A 24,146-nucleotide genomic window follows, 5' to 3' on the forward strand; every position below is an offset into this window, starting at 1 on the left:
CTATACATCATTTTGCATAATATGGATATTTTCACAATATCATATCTTCCATTCCATAAGCACAGTATATATCATCTTATTTATTTCTTTGTGGCATCCTCAAATTTCTTCTAACAATAGCTTACACTTTCAGCGTGTAAGAATTTCACCTCCTTGGTTAAAATATTCTTTGGTAATTGATTCTTATAAATGCAATTAGAAATGCGATTGTTTTAATTTCACTTTCTCATAGTTTATTACTACTGTATAGAAGTGCAACAGATTTCTCTTTATTTTGTATCCTGCAATTTAACTGATTTCATTTATTAGTTCTAATATGTTTCTTCGGCGTAGTCTCTCAGTATATTTTTTTTTCTAGAGAATTATGTCATCTGCAAATAGTGACTTCTTAGTACTTTCCATATCAGCATGGGTGTCTTTTATTTGTTCTTCTCAGATTTCTGTGTCTGGGACCTCCAGTGTCAAATAAAAGTTGAATAAATGCTGTAAGAGTGGACTTTCTCATCTTGATCCTGATGTGAAAGGAAAAGCTTTTGGCTTTTCACTGTTGCAAATGATGTTAGTTGTAGGTTTGTAAAATATGAACTTTATTATATGGTGGGACATTCCTTCTCCACACACATTCTGGGAAGTATTTATTATAAATGAATGTTGAATTTTGTCATGTGCTTTCTCTCCATCTATTGAGATTAGCATATGAGTTTGATTTTCAGTCAGTTAATGTGGTGTGTCAACTTGATGGGTTTGCAGGTCTTGAACCATCCTTGCATAAGTGGAATAAGCCCATGTAATCATGGTGTAAGATCCTTTTCTTGTATTGTGGAATTCAGTTTGTTAATATTTGGGTGAGGATTGTTGCATGTTGATCAGGGATATTGGCGTACAATGTGGTGTGTGTGTGTGTGTGTGTGTGTGTGTGTGTGTGTGTTGTGTCCTTGTTTGGTTTTGATTTCAGGGTAATGCTGTCCATATGGAATGGATTTGGAAACTTTCCACTGTCATCAGTTTTGACTAATTTAAGATGAAGATGTATTAACTCACTTTAAAAGTTTTGTAGAATTGAGGCACTGGAGTAGCTCAGTCAGTTGAGACTCTAACTCGTGGTTTGAGCTCAGGTCATGATCCCAGTGTCAAGGGATCAAGCCCCATATCTGGTTCTGCACTGAGCATGGAACCTGCTTCAGATTCTCTTCCTCTTTCTCTCTCTCTCTCTCTCTGGCCTGTCCCTCTGCCTATTCATGCATTCTTTTTCTCTCTAAACAATAAAAGTAAATAAAAATAAAATATAATTAATTCTTTGTTATTGTTCTGTTTGCATGATTTCTACTACCTTGTCTTCCAGGTAGATGATCCTTTCTGCATCACCTAATCTGTTATAGATTCATTCTAGTGTATTTTTAAACTTCCATCATTGTACTCTTCAAGTCTGATTGGTTCTTTTTTTCTATTTTCCATTTCTTTGTTGAAGTTCTCACTGTGTTCATCTACCCTTTTCTTGGGTTTGGTGAACATGTTTATTATCCTTCCTTTGAACTGGTTATCAGGTACATTGCTTGTCACCATGGTATTTCAATCTTTTTCTGAGATTTTATCTTATTCTGGCATTTGGAACATAGTCTTCTATCTCTTCATTTTGCTTGACTGTTTCTTTCTATGTATAGGTAGGATTTGAACAAAACATTCATTAATGATGCCAAAGAATGTAAAATTCACTAATGTCTTCTGAAGTTGAATGTCTTATATCTATTATTCCTGTATTTGTACACACTTATGCTTTTCATTACATAATTGATAATGTTCTTTGTTACATGTAGCAATGTGGGTACCCATTTTTGGCATTTAACTCTAATGAAGGTCTATGCCTAGCAGTATAAAAGACAACACACTCAAAATTACTCAAAATAATATGGGTAGTTAGAATTTACTTTTTATGATATAAAGGTATATGTTTAACTATTTCTAATAATGGCAAACCAAGTGACCTAAGAGAGATGGATGAATTGGAAGTCAAAAAAAGTGAAAATATGTTTGAAATATGATGGCAAAGTGAATTTGTTTTCAAGGATTATTTTTTAAAATGAATATATTTATGCTGGAGGGGGGAGAGGCAGAGGGAGAGGGAGAGAGAGAAAGGAAGAGAGAGAAAATCCCAAGCAGGCCCTGTGCTGTCAGCACAGAGCCTGATGAGCTACTCGATATCATGATCCATGAGATAGTGAACTGAGCCAAAATCAAGTGTCAGACACTAAACCGACTGAGCCACCCAGGTGCCCCTCTATTTTTCTCTCCAACTACATGCATTAATTACCAGAAAACAGAATTTTCAGATTAGTACCTTTGGTGCAAGAGATTAGGGATACACAGCTCAGTCCTTCCTGCATTCTCCTTGGCAATGGCTGCCTGCAAAGAATACATTGTCTGCTCTGTTCCAACAAAAGTCGCTTTTAAAAGGGCACCATCTTCCTCTGAATTTATTACTAAATGGGTAATTTAATTCTGGAATCCAAAATAACGAGTCCATTATGTTCGATACCTATGGATATTCTCACAAAGGTAGACACAGAGAAAATTACCAATTTGATCTTTATATCCCTGACTTCTCTGTGACTCTTTCTGTTCTCAATCTATTCTTGATTAGCAGTTCCCTAATAATGTTCCATACTTATATATCGCCAGTGGTTTTTGTAGATCCCCTAACCCAAGCTCAAGAATAATTCCCATGGTTTCTTATGGGTATGGGTAATAATTTAGGCACTGTTTTTTGTATGTATTTAGACATGTAAAACATGCTTTGGAAGAAAATGGGAGGTGTTCTACATTGGAATGTATTTAGCAGCATCTCTTAAATTTCTCCATTCTTGGTGGTAATAGATGCATATGTGTGGATGGGATACTCCAACATTGGAAGGGAAAGGACATTTCGGTTCCTTCTTCCCCTTGGACCCTAAGGATCCCCGAATCTAGGAATCAAACAGGTTATCATGTCACAGTTTAACAATCCCTTTCAAATTCTTCAATTCCAAAAGAGACAATCTTTGCATATGCCCAGATAACACACTTTGTGAGGAGACTGGGGTTCTTGACCAATAAGGGAAACAACAGTAATTGCAACTTGATTTCAAAACAGGAAACACATATACAGAAAAAATTGCTCTAGTGCACATACATGATGTGTATTGAATTTCTCACTTTTTTTAAGTGCAAATGTCTTTAATGTATATGATCAAAATCATTGTCAAATTACATTTCTGATGCCTGGCTCTTTCACTGGCTGGAAAGAAGAAGACAATTATATGGCTTTGGTTTTATTGGAAAATGGCCTTTATTGAACATTGGGAAAAGCAAAATATGAAGAGATCACAGACAGCAAGAACTTCATGTGCTTGGGCTTTATTTTAAGGATCTGTAGGCATTATATTATGTATTATTATTTGTTCCTCAGAACAGCCTATGAAAGTGTTATAATTCAGATTATCACAACACAGGTGATGGCACAAAAGCATCAAGATCTTAAGCCGAAATACCTGAGAGATAGTGAATACTTATGGGCCAAGAAGTACTGTTCAAATAATCTGCAAGTAACTATGAATAAGATCCTCTTTTTATCATATTTTCCCTCAGAGGAACCTGAGCCACAGCAGTTCTGTAACTGAGCCCCAGGGCTAAGAGTGTGCACTTAGAAATTACATAAAGTGACCAGTTTCACTGCCAATGTCCTTAAACTTTATTTCATTCTGCTTATACCTTATTTGATCAAGGACCATGGTGAAAGCATCTATACCCCCATGTCTGGCACTGTACAAAACTGCTTTACAAGGATTTTGGGCACAGAAGCAAAAAATCCAGATGGGAAGGGAAGAGAATACTAAATTTTAAATCTATTTCCCAGTAATTTTCTTTTACAAGCTTATCTATCTCATGAAATGTAATAAAAAAAAATCCCTATGGCTACAATGTTAGATTAGGTTATTTTCAGTGAATCTACATTTCTTCCCTCTGACCACTTTGAAAAGAGTATACTCTACAGACAACCATGAGAAGTTGGCCCATGTGATTTGTTTTCACAATATAATGTAAGGATGTGATCACTTGTTTTCACAATATAATGTGAGTGGGAATGTGATATCTTATGAATTCAGAGACCGGGCAATAAGAAACCCATTTCTGCTAGCTGTTACCTCTGGTATAAAAGATCATATACCATGTAGCCTGGTCCTCTAAGAATGAAATCTATAAAGAGATCTGAGCTGAATCTGTATGTAGTCTGCAGTCAAGTGCATGCACGCCCAGCCTCAATCAACCCTATCATAGCCCAACCACAAACAGGTGAAAGAAAAATAAATGCTTAATTTTCAAATGTCATTGTAATCTTGGGTTGTATGAAACACGACTTTAGTAATTAGTTACAGCTACCATTAACAATTATTCAATTCATTTTGAATGTTCATATAATTTTTCTAGAAGAGCATAAGGATTATGTACAGAGAAAATGAAGAATATGTCTATCTCCACAAACAAAAGTATATATGAAATATGAATTTCTTTTGCAAGTAATAATCGAGTTTAAACTCTCTCCTTCTTGTAATTGATTTGGGCTGGAAATATCTCTGAGTCATTATCAACTTACTCAAGTTTATCTTGAATTCTGGCAATAACTAGCTGTTGGACCCATGCAAATATCTGTCGATTTTAATTTTTTGTTTTCTCCATTATTTAGCATTTTATTATTTTTTTTTGCATTGTTGTAAAGACTGTGAGAAGTGTGTGCATAAAAACATTAAAAAAACTAAATCTCTTCCAAAATATCTGAACCCAGGTGAAGAAAACAACATATAAGACACTGGTTATTATCCAATTAGAAACCAATCTCTACCTTGAAATGAGTGTAACCTTTGATCGTGTGGCACCAAGACAGATTGGGAGAGTACACTTTGGTTCCATTCTCGGAGGAAGTGGGGCCAATCTGAATGGCTCTTATACACCAACTCTGTGGTTGTTCTATGATAATCCTGAGGGGCCGTTCATTTAGTACTCTCAGCTCCAAATCCACCCTCAGTGCCCTTTTCTCAGATAACGGTGTAAGATCCTATCCATTTTCTCTCTGGTCATCTCGCATAAAATTGACTTTTGTCGGTAAGGGACAATGGAGAGACAGTGCAGCAGAAAGGGGTCTTCTTCCTGGTTTCATGATATTTTCTCTCCTTTGGCCACTATGGCTTTGTTGCCAGGTGCACGCTTGCAAGAAGTCCTGTGTATTCGTTCTCCAGCAAGTTCTTGTAGGCAATCTGTCAGTTTCCTGTCTTCTGGTCTTTTCTCTTGATGCTCTAACAGGGAGTTGTTCCTGTTTGCCAGTCACAGCCTGAGATCCTTCCTCACCAGGTTCAGGCCGTGGAGTGTGGAGCTCCTCTGTCCCAGGCCATTTCAGTGAGCGTGTCAGCTGTGAAGCTGTGTGTAGCCACTTCGTCTTCAATGGCATCTGAATCCCATCTTCAGAGAGTAGACCTGGCTTCAGTGATCCGTCCTTTAATTCTATGATAGTCTTTGTAATTTTCTTTATTTTAGTAGGCTTTCCTCTTCGTAGACTTTCCCTTACAAGCAGATAGTAATTGTTTACCTCAACTTCCCCTTGTTTCTGTCTCCTGCCTTAATTCTGACTCATACCTTTGTCACCCTGGGTTGCTCAATCCTCATTTGAGGCCTTTTAAGGGCTAGAAGAAATCAATTAAGTAGGAAATGTAAGTGGAATTACTCACTTCATTCAGAATTTTACAATAATATTATGATATCTAACTTATATATAATTTGTTTTACTAAACAGCAAAAGCTTAAGAAATGAGTAATATATACCTGAGTATATTTTTTTACATTAATATAATTAAATTGGAGAAACAGTTCTGTGACACCAATGGTGAAGTCTCAGTACACTTTGGACTTTGGGTGATATATATGCATTGATGTGGATTCATCCTTTAACATTTTTTTAAATTTTTATTTATTTTGGAGACAGAGAGAGAGAGAGCCTGATTGGAGGAGGGGGCAGAGAGAGAGGGAGACACAGAATCTGCAGCAGGCTCCAGGTTCCGAGCTGTCAGCACAGAACCTGATGCGGGGCTCAAACCTACAAACTGTGAGATCATGACCTGAGACGAAGTCGGACGCTTAACTGACTGTGCCACCCAGGCGTCCCAATGCAGACTCATCCTTCGTAAGAAATGAAACCTTCTAGTGAGTGATGGTGATAATGGGAGAGTCCATGGATATGTGCAGACAGGGACAATATAGGAAATCTCTGTACCTTCCTCTTAATCTTGTTGTGAACCTAAAATTATACTAAAAACCATCTCTTAAATATGCAGAGAAAAGGATTGGATGGTTTTTGAAGTAATGAGAGATGTATTCTTTATAAATGATGAAATAGCATTATGCCAAAATGAAGCAACTAAAATGCCTGGTGCTTACAAACATACAGTCTTATTCCAAAGCAGGGTGCAAAACCAAATTTTTTAAAATAAAAATAGAAATATGGACAATTCTTGTCACTCTTTGAAGATACTGACAACCTGAAATAGAAAGAATTATACCTCATTAATCTTAACAATATATACCGGGGTATTTTGTTGAATAAACCATTAACTTGACTAATAGTTATATACCTCAATCCGAATATTTCCCATACTATTCTTCTATGGAAAACCATCAACAACTCTGTTTATCTGATTCTACACATATTGCTCTGTTTCTTTCAAAGATTAATCCTTGTAAGGCATAAAATACAAAGTTGTCAAGAAACTTACACTTTGGAAGAAAATGTTAAGGCTTTTGGCTGCACAGATGAACTATGATGGCTTTTCTGGGAGCCTCTAATCCATATAGTATAAGAGAGTAATTTCGACAAAAACTATGAGAAAATAAATTTCATTAGAAGTCAAATACAAGTTCTTATACTCAAATAATTCTGTAAAAGCAAATAAAAGTTCATCTTTTCTTCCTTTATAGAAGCTTTCAAATTGTAATATAATGTTACGCACTGGACACTAAAGTATAAAATTATCTTAGTAGGACTAAGTGAAGAGGACAAACTGACCGTGAAAACAATTTCAGAGTTTAGAAAATGGATCACAGGTTAATAACTTATGAAATATGTACATTGGAAAAAATCCTGGAGATTCAAGTCAGAAGCACATTTGTCATCTTCTCGCCTAGGATGCTCCCGTGCCTCCCCACCTGCCCACCCCTGGCTCAGTGATAAGAAGACTGCAGCTGTTACAACTGGGAGAAGCTGCAAAGAGCAAGGGTGCTGGGAGACCTGATCAGCACTGGGGATGGGGACAGGTACCCATTGATGTTTCAGCTCCAAGTGCTGATTTTGCTAGGTAATGATGAAGAAAACCCATTCTTGTCCTGGTCAGAGCTTGCGGTGTTTGTGTCAAGCACTGTGAGCCCCATAAATATAATGGAAAGATACTGGATGTGAGAATATAACGGAAGAGTTGACATTGGCTCTCTAACACTCTTAGCTGATGGAGAAAATATGCGCAGATGGAGAGGAGACTAAGAGGAACCCAGGAGAATGTAAGAGCACAGGAGGTCAGAGAATTGGTAGTAAAGTTATGAACAGTCCCCTCCCACACTCAGACACACGTGTGCAGACCTCACATTGTGGAAGGTGGAAGCCTACTGACCTGCAGTGTTTGAACACATCCTTTCTAAAACAAAAAACACAAAAAAAAACAAAAAAAAAACTAGTAATTAACATCAAAGCTCCAAAGTCACATGGTCATAAAGTAAGCAATAAGAATTGGGAAAAATTGAACAAAACTATCAGCAGGGAGACTTTAGTGGAGAAGATTCTGCCATAAAGTTTTTGCACACAAAAAAATAGTAAATCTAGGGGTGTTGGGTGGCTTGTTGGTGAAGCGTCCAGCTTCGGCTCGGGTCATGATCTCCCACTTGGTGAGTTTAAGCTCCGCGTGGGGCTCTGTGCTGATAGCTCAGAGCCTGGAGCCTGATTCAGATTCTGTGTCTCCCTCTCTCTCTGTCCTTCCCCTGCTCACACACACACACTCTCTCTCTGTCTCAAAGATAAATAAAACATAAGAAAAAAATTAAAAATAATAAATCTAGGAAAAATTAAATAATGCGTGTTTCTTAAATGATATTTTAAAAAGTGTCCATCTAAAAGTTAAAAAATATGATGAGAAATTGGAAAATGTCTTCCAACAAAGGGAAAGCATAGGTCAATAGAAACTTCTACTGGGATAAGTTGTTGTACATATTACAAAAAAAAGTATTTAAAAGTCATATATATTGTACATACTACAAAAAAAGTATTTAAAAGTCATATTTATAAATATATGTAAACTACACAGAAAACTTAGTTGAAATAATTACATGAACATGTGATGGCAGAAATATAGCAAGTAGGAAAGATCAACAGAGAAATAAAACTATATGAAGAAACCACAGAGAATCTGAGTGCATAAATACTCACCAGAAATGGAAAATTCACTAAATTTCCTCTACAGAAAATCTGGGATGCGATAGAAAAGAACTGATGAAATTGGAGGAGTAACAAAACTTATTTATATCTTTGGATGAGACAGAAAAAAGAGAAGAATTTACACAATTCAGAGACTTTCAAAACAGTATCAGGAAAGCCAGCTTAGTTCTAAGTAGAATATGAGAACAGCAGAGGCAGAAAAAAACAGGACAACAATCATAAAGTGCAATGAATGAACAACTTACTAATATCATTTAAAATATTTATAGACACCAGAAACTTAGCAAACTGCTAACAGAATGAACACGTACGAATCCATGTCTCATGACATCATAATGAAATGACCAAAGAACACTGGCAAATACAGACGAAGAAATACACTTGAGGGAAGAGAGAGGATTGTGAAGTCACTTAAGTCAGTGTGAAAATCAAAGATGGGTGACACGTCTTCCACCTCCATCAGCCTTACGCCACATTATCTATCACAGAATCCATACCCCTGCCCTGCACATTAGTTCTGACTGGAATGGGATACAAGCAGCAAGATGAAGGAACAGAAAGAGACAGACCCTAAACCCCCCATGGAAACAATCCTTTAAAAATATCCAGACACAAACCATGTATAATCAGTCTAATCAGTTTTGATAAAGGTACCAGGACCATTCAGTAGGGAAAGACAGAATCATTCAAAAAGGGTGTTTGGAAACTCACTACCCACATGCAGAAGAATGAGGCTGGATGTTTACATTTACACCACACACTAAAATTAACTCAAAATGGACTAAAGACATAAATATAAGTTGTAAACCTATAAACTTCCTTAGAGAAAAAATGGGGGAATATAAACAAGATTGTATTTGGCAATGATTTCTTGGCTATGCCACCAAAACCACAGAGCACAAAGGAAAAGTCCAGTGTAGACAAATGGGCGATATCAACCTAAAACATTACTGTCCATTAAAGGGAATGATCAACAATGAAAAGACAGAGTGGAAAAAACACTTGCAAATCATATATCAAACAAGGGAATCATATCTAAAATATATAAGGAATCTACAAGTCACTAAGGACAACAACAAACACCGAAAACACAAAGAAAAAATGGGAAAAGAAATTAAATAGGCATATTTCCAAGGAAACATACAAATGGTGGAAAATCATATGCAAAGATGCTCAATATCGCTAATGATCAAAGAAATGCAAATCAAATCACCATGAGTTGTCTCCTCATACTCATTAGGATGGATGCTATAAAAAAAATGTGTCGGGACGACTGGGTGGCTCAGCTGGTTACCATCTGACTCTTGGTTTTGGCTCACGTCATTGTCTCACAGTTTTTGGATTTGAGCCCCACATCGGGCTCTGTGTTGATGATGCAAAGCTGGCTTCAGTTGCTCTCTCCCTCCCTCCCTCTACACCTCCTGTGCTCGCTCTCTTCTCTCTCTTTCTTTCTCTCTCTCTCTCAAAATAAATAAATACATATTTTTAAAAAATGTTTCAGTGTGGAGGTTGAAAGCGAGGAGACTCACACACTGTTCTTGGGAATGTAAATCGGTCAACCGTTATGAAGAAGAGTATGGAGCTTCTTCAAGAAATTAAAAATGCAATTACCACATGGATCAGCAATCCCACATGGAGGAAACTAAAAGAATTGAAAGCAAGATCTCGATGATAGGTGCACATGCATGCTCAGTCAGCATTATTCATAACAGCCACGTGATAGAAGCAGCCCAAATGTCCACTGATGGATGAATGGGGAAAGAAAGCGTGGTATACACATAACACTGTAATATTATTCAGCCAGAAAAAGGAAGGAAATCCTACCACCTACTACAATATGGATGAAACTCCAGGACATTATGCTAAGTGAAATAGCCAGTCATACATACGAAGTAAAAAATAAAACTGTATGATTCCACTTATACGAAGTATCCAAAGTAGTAAAAGTGATAGACAGAACAAGTAGAATAGTGATTGCTCAGAGTTGAGGGGAAAGAGGAAAAAGGGAATTATTGTTCAGTGAGTTGAGTTCCAGTTTTACAAGCAGAAAGTTCTAGATACCTTTTGGGCAACAATGTGATAGCACTCCTAACCTGTGTGCTTAAATTGGTAAGGTGCATCATCTAGTTAAGGCAAGTGTAAGATGCGAGATAGTGTAAGATTCCCACTATATGACAATTTTGAAAAAGCAAAATTATACAGACAGTAAATACATCAGGGATTGACAGGGTTTAGGGGGAAGGAAGGATGGATAGGGGGAGCACAGAGGATTTTGAAGGAAGTGAAACTCTTCTGTATAACTCCATAATGGTTGATACATGTCATTCTATACTTCTCCAAACTCCTAAAATGCACAACATCAAGAGTAAACCTAGAACCACCCCACTGAGGGCTTTTGCAAATGAGAGAGTCCATGAACTGCTTGTGCATTGACACATAGACAGTAGGGGAATACAGCATATATCGGTGCTATGTCTGAGTTTTGCTACGAACCTAAAACCGCTCTAAGAAAGTAGTCGATTTTTTGAACATGGGTAATGCGGTAGATTTTATGTTATGTGGGCTTTTATTTTGCAACAGCTGAAAAATAAAATGAAAGGCAAACAAACAGAAAGAAGTGATCTTGACAAAAAGCAAGGGCAAAACAACTCATTATATTTAGGAAAATAGGAATGTGATTAAAAGAGGAGTTTTCACCAGAAAAATACTGAAAAAAAAAAAAACAAAACAAAAAAACAAAGCAAACCCACTCCCTGCACACACACAGGAAAAAAAAAAAAAAAAAAACAACACCTGTCAAACAAGAATTATAAATTCAGCAAAACAGTCTTTCACAGAAGATACACAAAGACCCCACATCAAACACAAAACCAAACAGGGTTTCTACTTAGGACACCTGCTTTTCAACAATGTTCTTCAAGCTGCAAGTAAATGACGCTAGATGGTAATGCATATCCACAAGAAAGAATAGAGATCAGCAGGAATGATACATATGTCGGTAAAATTTACAATCTCTGTGTGTATTTTCCTTTCCTTTACAATCTCTGTGTGTATAGCTTTAAAAGATAAGATATTTGAGGCCATAATTATAGCAGTCACTGTATGGTGGGATCTATAGCATAAACCTTATTGTTTTTAGCATTTGTTCCTTTTCGTGGTACAGTCTCCACAAATGCTTCATTTCAGGGACCCAATATGAAATCATGAAAGCAGAGAAGGTAAAGATGTGAACCATTTGTGTTCAGAAACCAGGGCTAGCTTTCCTCAGGACAGCACTGTTAGAAGTACATGTTTCTTGTTCTCTCTGAAAGTAGGTTGTTCCTTATGAAACCTTTCCTAAGCCGAGGTGGTATAAATTGAAAAAGCAAGTATCATTAATTCACATGGGAAGATTGTTGAGCTTTCCCCGATGCAAAAAATAACCAGTGCCCAAAAACCCAAATCACAAAAGATACCCTCCCTTAGGCTTTTCTGACACCTCAAAACACACCTTGTGAGTGGATGCACAAAATAAATTGAGATGAAGCACAGACACTCAAAAATACAGTTCAAACTTCTGCTTGATACTGATATACAGAGTATATAGTTTCTGAGAAATGAACTTGACAGGACGAATCTTGCTGCTTGGGGTGTGAGCTGACACTAACGGTAAAACCAGTACTGAGCACAATTTCCACTTTTCGCCTTTTCTCCTAAAAACAAAAGTCCCCTTCAGATTTCTCCTCTTCAGCAAAAACTGGTACTAATGTAGTTCTTTCACAAAAGCAAAGTGAAGTCATGAAACTTTTTGGAAAGTTGAAGCATACCCGTAACACGTGGTGGGAACGGAGCTATGTTAGTGTTAATTTAATATATTTTGTTGGAAATTAGTCAGGATTAATGTGATGTAGATGACAATCAGTTAATGATACACGTATAAAGAGGGCCATCAGCAAGAAGGAGAGCGAGGAAGCCATAATGCTCATCTGCCCACAAAATCAATCGGAACAATAAACCAACAACTTCAAGCTAAACACGGCTCAGGGAAAGCTCTAGACAACAAAGAAGTCCCAAAAATCAGGTGCTGATCAAAAATCCAGGATGGTCCCGTGGAAAGTAAAGGAAGCATTTTGCCTACATCACCCAACCCTCCAGCTGAGAGCCACTTGGCTCCTGGAGGAATGCCCTCTGGGGAAGTCACCTCATGGAGAGAAGGGGAGCAGGAGAACCCAGCAAGCTTCAACTATGTGCATGTGTTCAGCTTTTGCAGCAGAGGTGCCTCACCAATGCTGATCCCACTTCATGCACCAGCCCAGAGTGCCCCCTCTACACCTATTCTCAGGGGCTGGAGCTGTTGCAACAGTGAGGGTTGCCTTGAAGGGCTCTTCTCTTAGGGATTGGTTGCCATAGCTCCTCGTCTGTAGGAGACTAGAGCTGCCTCTGATTTTTGCCCACTCCTGTCCTAGTTGGGGCTTTGTCGCACACTACTGGGGCTGTTTCCTGACCCCAACGTCTTAATATGTGCCTTAGCTGCAACTAGTGGTGCATATGTTGCTGCCCTGAGCCCCACTCACCATGTTCCATTTTATGACCCTGTGTCTTCATTGTAAAGGATGCTCCTGCTATTCGAAACCCCAAAACCTCCCAGGCCTTGACTCTGAACTGCCATAGCTAACACCCGAAGACTTTTCTCCACCTATGGTAGCTCAAGGCTCTGACCCATCATTGGTAGGCCAAGTCACCACTGCCTTGAGCCCCATCTCTTCAGTCCCACTGTAGGGCTCAGACGCTTCATTGCTGCTACTATACTGCTGCATCCCAAGACACTTTCAGTTTCCACATGACCACTTAAGCTGTCATTTGAGGCCATGTGGCTAGAGGTCTGTGTCCAGATCCCTGGATCCTGATACATGGCTTTAACAAACCACGAATGGATCATTCTGCTGCTCTCTAGTGACTGCCACTTGGGACAGACTTGAACCTTTGACTCACCCTCCCCACTATATGTTGCTACCACACGCTGACCACTGGCTCCAAGCCACCACTGTACCTTGTCATCCAGGGCCTGTGTGACTGCTATATTCCTGTGCCAGTCAGCATTACAACAGTGAGCGCCTGAGACCCAGGTATAGTTGCCATGGAATATCTACACATGTCACCTCCCTAGTGCCACAGCCACAACAAGTGAACTTATGTACCAAGACCCAGTTGTTATGGTAGTTCCATGTGGTGCCTGGTCTTGGGCAACAGCTTCAAAAGTGCTTTGAGGGCTCTGAGGTCAGCATGCCATGCCAGACACCAAAAAGGAACATCTCACAAGATCTTCTTCCCATAGAATGACAGAAGAAAGCGGGATGACATTTTGAAAGTGGTCAAAGGGAAACAAACAGTCAACTAAAAATACCTTAATCAGCAAATCTGTCATTTAGAAATGAAGAAAAGATAAAGACTTTCCCAGCATCCTAGAGGGCGGTGTGTCAATGTATCGACACTTGCCCCATATTGCAGTCAGGGGAAAGCAGCAGAATGAGGCCTGTGGTGGTTAAAGTCAGGTGTCAGAAGAAATTAGACCTGCCCTATGCAAATGTTAAAGGGCATTCATTAAGCTGAAACTAAGAGACAAAAATTGGTCACATAAAACATATAAAAAATATAAAATCACTGGGAGAGACAAAAGGGAAAAGATCCTTGACTTAGGTAATGGTTAGGTAATGAACTCAGGGATAAGCCCTCAAAATCACAGGCAACAAAAACTAAAATAAAAAAAGCAGGACTGCTTTAAATGAAAGACCTTCTGCCCAGCAAAGGAAAGAATCAAATAATTGAGAGATCATGGACAGAAGAGAAGAAAATATCTGGAATCCAATATCAGAGAAGGGGCTAATATCACATGTATATAAAGAACACAAACAATGAAATAAAAGCAAAGAAAGAAATCTAATATAAAAATGGGCCAAGGGCCTCAGTATACATTTTTCTGAAGACATGCAAATGGCCAATAGGTACATGAAAGGTGCTCAAAATCACTGATCAGGGTAATACAAATCGAAACCACAATGAGATATCACCTCACACCTGTAAGAGGCTCTTTCCAAAAGATAACAGAGAATTAATGTGGTGAGGTTGTGAAGAAAATGAAATACTTTGGGGCAAATGTAAACTCGTGCTGCCACAAAGGAAAATAATATGGCAGTTTTTCAGTAATGTCACTTTTACATATGTATTTAAAGGAACTGATCAGTGGGGCACCTGGGCTGCTCCTTAGGTTGAGTGTTCGACTTTGGCTTTGGTCATAATCTTGTTTGTGGGTTCAAGTCCCCTATTGGGCTCTGTGCTGAAGCTCCAAGCCTGGAATGTGCTTTGGATTCTGTGTCTCCCTGTCTCTCTGACCCTCCCCCTCCTCTCAAAAATAAATAAACATTAAACATTTTTCAAAATAAATAAAGGCACTGATCAGTTCCTCAAAGGTCTATCTGCATACCCATGCTCGTTGCAACATTATTCCCAATAGCTGAGAAATGAAAGGAACCTAAGTGTCTGCCAACTGACATATAATTAAAGAAAGTGTGATATATATACACGTACATACCCATACACACACACACACACACACACACACACAAACACTGAAATATTATTTAAGCAGGTAACAGAAGAAAATCTTGCCATTTGTGGGCAAATGGAAGGGATTTTTTGAGTGACAAAAATAAGACAGAGAGAGACAAATATTGTATTGCCTTACATAGGAAATCTAAAAAACTGAACTGGTAAAAACAAAGAGTAGAATGTGTTCATCAGGAGTTGTGGGTTGGGGGGTTTTGGAAGATATTTAAGAATACAAATTAACAGGGCTCCTGGGTGGCTTAGTCAATTAAGCACCCAACTTTGGCTCAGGTCATGATCTCACAGTTTCTGAGTTTGAGTCTCATGTCGGGTTCTGTGCTGACCGCTCAGAGCCTGGAGCTTTCTTCACATTCTGTGTGTGTGTATCTCTCTCTCTGACCCTCACGCACTCATGTCTGTCTGTCTGTCTCTCTCTCTCAAAATATAAACATTAAAAAAAATTCTTAAAGAATACAAAATTATAACTAGCAGATAACAATTGCTGGAGGTCTAATATACGATGTAGTGATTACAGACAACATTACTGTTTTATAAACTTTGAAGTTGCTGAGACTAATTCTTAGCTGTCCTCAACACACACAAAGAATTATAAACATGTGACATGACAAAGGTGTTACCTAACATGGCCACAGTAGTCATATGGCAATACATAAACTTATCAAAGGAACACATTGTAGACCTTAAATGTATACAAGGTTAGACGTCAATTTCATCTCCATAAAAACAAGCAAAAGATTTGTAATACCTACCACTCCTACTAAGGAAAAAGCTTAAGAATATAGCTAAGACATCAATAGAGGAATTAAAATGGAACACTAATATATGTTTAATACAAACGATATCAGGTAAAATGGAAAAAGAAAACAAGACATAAATATAGAGTAAATAGCGAATGGTATACTTAAATCCAACTATCCCAGTAATTGCATTCATGTGAATTAAATAAATATTCCAATTATACAATAGAAAGTGTCATCCTGAATAAAAGAGTAGCATCCATCTATATGCTCCCTGTAATGGACACATGGTAGATTCAAAGGCAAAATTGGAGAAAATAAAAGGATATCAAAAAAATAGACCCTACAAGGAGTAATCAGAAATGGCCAATAACAAAGCCAATATTCTAATGACAAAGTAAGTGTTAAAACAAGAAATATTAGTAGAAATTAAAAGAAACATTTCAAAATGTTAAGGCTGTCAATATGAGGAAGATAAAACAATTATAAACATAACATTATTCACCTAACAACAGAATCCTTAAACACATGGAATAGAAATGACAGAATTAGAAGGATAAATAGACAACTCAATGAGTTTAGTTGAAGACTGAAACCTTTTCCTTCAGTAAGTAAGACCAGCTATTCACAAAATCAGGAAGACTAAGGAAGACTATCAAAATACTAGGAACTAGCTCGACGTAACTGACATACATAGGAAGAGTTCCAGGTCATCGATAGGGATCAAAAATTTTGAGGATGGAAATATTCAAAGTATTTTCTCTGAAGACAAAGAAATCAATGAGAAGAAACAATGGAAAGAAATCCAGGAAATTTCCAACACGTGGAAAGTGATAGACTTCTGAAAAATTTACCTTTCAAAGATGAAATCTTTGAAAATGTCTTGTGCCAGATGACAGAAATTACCTTGTACTGGTTGATAATAAACTGAGAATACATCATAACTTTTAGGATGAAACTAAAGTCGGGTAGAGACAATTTTGACCTTCGTCAATTACGCTACAAAGGAAGAACATTATAAATGCATGGTCTAAGTTGCTTCCCTCTCAAGAAGCAAGAAGAGAAGGGCCACTTAAGGTTATAGAAGGAAGAAATGATACACATACGTTTAGCTAAAACCTGACTGTAAAAGATGTATAGTAGAATAAATCAAAGAAGCCCCAAATGGATCAATACCCAAATATCCAAGAACGTCAGCAACAGAATCGGTGAATACATTGTAGTAGAATCCGACAACAGAACAACAAAGAGGTGTGGACAATTTACAACTGGTGCAGCTATAGGAATGAATCACACAAGTTTACCTTCACCTGAAAATGCCAAAAATACAATATGCATACCGTATGATTCCATGTATATAAACCATTTTTAAAATGCCGAAAAGAACTTGTTAGTGGTATTTTGCAATGCTGCTAATATTCATTTTCTCATTCCATGCAATGGTCACACTGAAAACTCAGCCCATCTATTGGCATGTATAGCTGTGATCCATCTGTATGTACATTATACCACAATAAAAACTATCAGAGGAGAATATTATGAAGAAACGCAAATATATTTAAATGTGATTCCTCTGATGAAGAAGGCACCTGAAAAAACTAATATTTATTCTTCTTTTTAAAAAGCCTTTAGAAAGGGGCACCTGGGTGGTTCCATTGGTTGAGCATCCAACTCTTGATTTTGGCTCAGGTCATGATCTCAATTTGTGAGTTGCATCCCTGCATTGGGCTCTGTGTTGACAGCGGGAGCCTGCTTGGAATTTTCTCTCTCTTCCTTTCCCTCTCTCTGTCCCTCTCCTGTCCACTTCCCTCTCACACAAAATAAATAAATAAATGTAAACATTAAAAAAAAAAACTTTAGAAAGATACAAATGAATAGGAAACATCCAGGAAGATCTTGAATAGATAAAATAACTCTGAAAATGAACTTGTATAAACTCACCGTTTACCAAAGGACAATTTAGGGGGCAACTGGGTAGATCAGTCAGTTGTGCTCCTGCCTAGGTCATGATCCGATTATTCCTGAGATGAAGCCCCAAGGCAGGCTCTGTGCTGACCCCCCTGCCCCTCCCACCATTTGCATTCTCACTGTCTCAAAAATAATACATAAACATTTAAAATAAAAAGGAAGGTCTTTTTTTTTAAAAAATTAAGCTTTATTTATTTGTGTGTGAGTGTGAGAGACAGAGAGAGAGAGAAAGAGAAAGAGAGTTAGTGGGGGAGGAGCAGAGAGACGGAGACACAGAATCCGATGGAACCTCCAGGCTCTAATAGTCAGCACAGAGCCTGACGCGGGGCTGGAACCCATGAACCGCGAGATCATGACCTGAGCCAATGTCAGACGCCCAAATAACTGAGCCACCCAGTCCCCCCCAGGAAGGTATTTAAATTATGAAACTAACATAAAAAAAAAACATAAGGACATTAATTAAACACATGAGAAAGTGCAAACTTTGTACCCACACAATACGAAATGCAGATTTCCAAAAAATGCACATTCATTGGAATAGTATAGTCTTTTCAATGAAGGCTGTGGAAACAATGGAGTATTAAATACTATTAATAATTATATACTTTATACCATATTTAAAATGCTCAAAATTGATCACACATAATTGAAAACAAAATCTTTCGAAAAAAAATTGTTTTTAACGTTTATTTATTTTTGAGACAGAGAGAGAGCATGAACGGGGGAGGGGCAGAGAGAGAGAGGGAGACACAGAATCGGAAGCAGGCTCCAGGCTCTGAGCCATCAACCAAGAGCCTGACGCGGGGCTCGAACTCACAGACCGCCATATCGTGACCTGAGCTGAAGTCGGTCGCTTAATGGACTGAGCCACCCAGGCGCCCCGAAAACAAAATCTTTCAAGACGTATTATAAAAAGTGCATGGCCTACAGTTGGGCAGAGATATTTTACACAAAATACCAAGAACACAATCCATAAAAGAAGAACTTGATGAAGTGTAGTTCATCAAGATAATGTCTGCTCTTTGAAGAGAAAAGAAAGTCATAAACTTGTGAAGAAACATGTACAAATCATACATCTAATAAAAGGCTTGCCACCAGGGTACGTAAAGAGTTCTCAAAATACAATGAAACAAAGTAAAAATATTACCAAAATATTTCTATAGATACTTCACCAAACACCATGTGGACATGGCCAATGAGTACAGGAAAAGATGCTCAACACCATTAATCTTAGGAGCATTCAAATGAAAACCACCCCAGACCAGACTTTCTGTTCTGGAAAGATAGACTGGATAGACTTTTCCCTATTCCTCCCACCAATACAGCTACAATCCCTGGGTATTATTCATAAGACAACATAGAGTCGGAAAGATAACGAGAAAGACGACAGATCCCAGCCCTGGAGACCCGAGGAGTGACATGGAGGTGAGCTCCCCGGAATTTCCCTCTACCTCACATAGACTGGTGTCAGAGAGCCTAGCAAACCACAGACACCAACAGGTACACACCCAAGTCTCCAAAATATTTTTTCTCTCTTGTCAAAATGACAGATAAAAGGCATGCTGGAAAGACAGAAAAGTTTTAGACACTAACTGTGTGATTCTAATAAAAAACCATTGACTATCCACCAAAAATATCAATAGGCATCCTAATCAAGACTTTGTCTGATAAAGGAAAACTAAGAAAATGTATCACCACCAGACCCACTCTGAAAGAACTCCTAAAGGGAATAAATGGTAAAAGAAGGAATTTTGGATCATAAGGAAGAAAGAGAGAAGAAAACTAAGAATAAAATTCTTACTAGGTTAATGGACTTTCTTTCACCTCCTGTGTTTTCGAAATTGTTTGATATTTGAAGCAAAATTATCAGTTGAAGCAAAATTATAAATTCCATGTGATTCTCAAAGTAAGTGGAGAAATAAAACACTTAGAGTATAATTGGGACATGGTAAAGGGTCATAAAGGCAAGTAAATCTCTACATTTTACTCAAACTGCTGTGGGTTGTGATGGACTATATAGACTGTGATCTATGAATATATACTTCCCTACATAAAGATATATAATATCTATATTATTTATATAAAGGAGATTAGAGAATATGTATACATATATAACTTTATGTATATAAAATTATTGATGAAAAAAAGACCTACTTTGCTATAAATGATGCTCCATCACAGAGGTAATGATGTAGAAAAATATAACCTTCACTTTTATCTCAGCATCAGAAATATAGCATCACAAAAAATAAATTCTATTTGGATAATAAACCATAATTAAAAGTTAAAACATAAGTAAATAAAGAAAAAGGTAAATGCAGGAATATAATAGAGGAAATTATATTCATGAACTTTCGCTAACTCCTCAAATAGGTCCATAATAATCATTGTAACACACAAAATGCTAAGTAGGACCATGGTAACATTAAAATTCGATTCATTCCAGAGAGACAGAAAGGAAAATGAAGGAGGTGGGGAAAAAGAAAAGAAAAGAAAATTGACCAAAGTAACTATACGGCTTAAGGTACAATGCTGAGTAAAATAAGTCAGTCAGAGAAGGACAGATATCATGTTTTCACTCATATGTGGATGTTGAGAAACTTAAGAACAGACCATGGTGTAAGGGAAGGGGAAAAAAATAGTTACAAACAGAGAGGGAAGGAGGCAACCCACAAGACACTCTTAAATACAGAGAACTAACTAAGGGTGGATAGTGGGGTGGGGGATAGAGGAAAATGGGTGGTGGGCATTGAGGAGGGCACTTGCTGGGATGAGCATTGGGTGTTGGATGTAAGCCAATTTGTCAATAAATTATATTTAAAATAAATAAATAAAATAAATAAATAAGTAAATAAAAATTCTGATCATTAAAGACTCCAGTATGAGAGTGAAAATGCAGATGCAGGTATTTGCATCTTAAAAGCTCAAAAAAGAGATCATATCTGAAATATGACAGACTTCTAAGAAGTGAAAAGAAGACACCATCCTGGAGAAATGGGCAAGAGACACAACCCAACACTTCTCATTCTCAGAAAAGAGAATAGCCTTGAGATTTACAACCCAGGAAAATGGTACTGTTTCTAACCATCAGAACTTTTAATTCATTTTTCTGAGACTGCTGAGCTTTGGATCAAAGGCCTATTTGGTACAACGTATTTTACACAATAAAATAGAAAAATATAGGGATAATTTAGTATAGTGAAATATACCCATATCTATGTGCAATTTCCTACTAATGCTTACAGGGAAGTGTAGTATAATTATACATAAATACAATCATTTTACATTTATACATCATTATTTTATTATTAAAATCATATTTATATTACATAGTTATAATATGTATATTATATATATTATGTAGTTATATATGTTATGTAGTTATATATATATGTAGGTATATATAATAAGTGATTATGATATGTTGAGGAAGACATAGAAAAGAATTTTCATAAAATTTTATTCATAATATCCACATATTAAAAAAAACTAAATTTCTGAGAATGGTTTTTAAAATGTCATATTCATATAAGACAGCAGTGAAATTTCACAAACTATAGACATATGTGTTTATATAGACACATTACAGATAGTATCTGGGAGAGAAGGGAGACACACAGAAAAATGCACATTGAATGATTCCATTGATATAAAGCTCCAAATAAACAGAGATATTTCATAAAATGAAAATGGGCAGGCCTGATAAAAGCTCTAAACTTCTGTCTCATGATGTAATTTGTAACTGTGTGATTCTATTTTGTAATCAATTTGCACAATCATATGCCTAGTTTCCTTGATGTGTTGCAAAATTAAATGTAAAGTCTATTTCAGGAAAAAGAGCATTTCTAGAAACACAGGTTTCTATGAAAAGTAAGACCTAGAAATTATCAAATGTACATTAAAAGTATAAAAATGTAAATAATGTGTCATAGAGTCAAACCATGGAATATTAGACTTTAAAATGAATAAACTATAAATACATATGTAACTATGGATGAACTCTACAAGCATAATATTAACTCACAAGCTTTTAACAGAATCTGGAAACATCTTGAAAACTTACCTTGTCCTCTTCATCATCATAGTAGAGCAGGTTAGAATTCTTAGAAGCACAAGACGTCAAACTCTCGTTCCATGATTTTTCCTCAGTGCTAATGTAATAGCAGTTGTTGGAATACGTAACCCACTCTTTCAGACAATGACAACAGAGACACGCTGGAGAGAGATTATGAGATATTATCCAAAAAGCTTTGACTGTTACAAAATTAAAATTTACATACTGTATATGGATACACATACGTGTACATAACATATTCGTAGACCCTCACAAGCTGGTAAAATTAAAGCAAAACACACACACACACACACACACACACACACTCAGAGAACAGTCAGACTTTCATCCCCTAATTTATGTGCCCATATAAAGCAAACACAAAAATGTCCATCTCTACATGTCCTGAGAGTCAGTGAACAAAACCACCTTTATGGAATGATTTATCTTTTATCATGTCATAGGAGGAGGGAATGCGAGGCAATTGTTAACAACGGGTACAGTAATTTTAAATGAGTATTTCTTAGTGTTGTTGCCTGAGAAGTAATACTGTCCTATAATCATTATGTCTGAAAGTTCATTGGGCGATTTCCTAATTCACTTTTCCCAAAAGAATCTATTATCCTCTTTGCCTAGTTGAAGATAGAGCTAAAATAGAATATCAGAACTTTGCAAGGGATGTTGTACCTTTGTGGATTGTCGTTTCCAGGGATGTTGTGTTCTGCTCTGGTCCTTCAGTAGCTAGAACATTAAAGCAATTCTCAAAAAACATAATATTCAATGAAATAAATCATAATAATTTGAGTTTCCTGTTTTAAAATTGGGTGTGCTATTTTACCAGACAAATTTAATGAAGTAATGAACATGAGGGAGGAAATACTTCAAAAGATTAAAGAACCAAACCTCACCATCTCTTACAATATTTGGTTTAAGCAATCTCAAGAATTAATGAGCATTTCACCATAAAGTCTCTTCTATGACTTGCCTTTGAGTTATTAAATCCAAATATATGTTTAATTCTCCCTAAATGTATTCTGTTATTTCTACTTTAGATAACCTCTAAATAATCATTCCACACTTAGAGCATGCATTAAAAATGCATTAAAATGAGATAATAAATTCAAAGTATTTACACACTATGTCAAGGAACTAACGATCAGTAAGGTGAAATATTCCCTTTTAGTCATTCAAACACATACTTACAGGGGATAACAGCTATTGTTACCACAGTGGACATCAAGACGAGGCAGAGGATTCCCAAGATACCGGCAATGAGCTTCTCTGGACATGAAGGTGAGTAGTAGGAAGAGAAAGGCAAACACTGAGAAAGGATGCCCGCAAACAATCATTTAGGAGATTTACAAACAAGAGAACCCACAATGCACACGGAATCACATACAATAACCTGCACCTCAAACCCATCACTATCATTGGAATCTTCTCTCAGAATATACCAATGCATTCAATTCAATACCATATTCCAACCTCCAGCTCTGGTCCTCACAAATGAAAACGATGTGAAATCCTATTCTTTCCCCACACACCTGCACCCTACCTTCACATCCTAAAACAGATATACCTGCTTGTATTAAATGTTTTACCTTTGCAGGGAGAGTTCTTGCCATTCCCTTGAAGGTCCCGAGAAGCATTTTGAAGATTCAATTCTGCATAGGCTATCTCCTCCTCACTTACTGGAATGGAACTTTTCGTGCCCTTAGGTTGCACTTGCTGTCTTTTTGAGCCCTTAGCATGATGGAGTTCCACATAAGTCACGCCTTGGTTGTCCATGTCTGCAGCTGAGTAGTGTCAGCTACAATGTGGATGAAACTGCCCTGAAGGTCTTGATCAAGAGTGTGTGTCATGTGCTGACGACATTGCTAGTACAGTGACACCGGGTGGGGTGCAGGGTGAGGGAGACTCCTCATTTGCAGTTGAATAATGTAAAATCTGGTACTAACTTCCACAGAGCTTGAAATAAGTGTTTCATGATAGCATAAATGTTTTTTTTTACAATAATAGCGTAATAATACTGATTGGAAAACATGTAAGGCACTAAATTAGTGAAGAAAGGAATTCATGAATAATACTGTCCTCGTGAATGTAAGGAGTTTCCACAGACATATTTCAACAGTATTAGAATATTCAGGTTAAAATTAAAATGTTGTATGAGAAACAAAAGTGTTGCACCATTTTTTGACAATGTTAAAGCCATTATTGGTTAAAAATTAAGTGCTCTAAGATAGGAGAATATTATTTTTAGCACATGTAGGAATTTCCTGTTGCA

General features: G+C 37.1%; 1 protein-coding gene across 1 annotated transcript; it reads right to left on the reverse strand.

The window, feature by feature from the left end:
• Positions 1-7,652: 7,652 nt before the first annotated feature.
• On the reverse strand, positions 7,653-23,751 carry LOC122473581 (NKG2-A/NKG2-B type II integral membrane protein-like). The gene is made up of 5 exons (XM_043564250.1): positions 23,464-23,751; positions 23,066-23,206; positions 22,550-22,603; positions 21,872-22,023; positions 7,653-7,706 (listed from the first exon to the last, which is right to left on the reverse strand). Exons 1-5 carry the CDS (start codon positions 23,648-23,650, stop codon positions 7,653-7,655), a joined length of 588 nt encoding a protein of 195 aa, XP_043420185.1. The 5' UTR covers positions 23,651-23,751.
• Between the last annotated feature and the right edge of the window lie 395 nt (positions 23,752-24,146).

This window comes from Prionailurus bengalensis, chromosome B4 (genome assembly GCF_016509475.1).
Source record: "Prionailurus bengalensis isolate Pbe53 chromosome B4, Fcat_Pben_1.1_paternal_pri, whole genome shotgun sequence".
NCBI lineage: Eukaryota > Metazoa > Chordata > Mammalia > Carnivora > Felidae > Prionailurus > Prionailurus bengalensis.

What these genes read in the sequence shown, in the direction of transcription:
- LOC122473581 (XM_043564250.1), bottom strand. Translation starts at nt 23,650, where the DNA reads ATGGACAACCAAGGCGTGACTTATGTGGAACTCCATCATGCTAAGGGC. An exon ending in CAAGAACTCTCCCTGCAAAG is followed by an intron (nt 23,207 to 23,463) that starts GTAAAACATTTA and finishes CTCCTAAATGAT; the next exon opens with TGTTTGCGGGCATCCTTTCT. An exon ending in GGAAACGACAATCCACAAAG is followed by an intron (nt 22,024 to 22,549) that starts GTACAACATCCC and finishes ATCTCTCTCCAG; the next exon opens with CGTGTCTCTGTTGTCATTGT.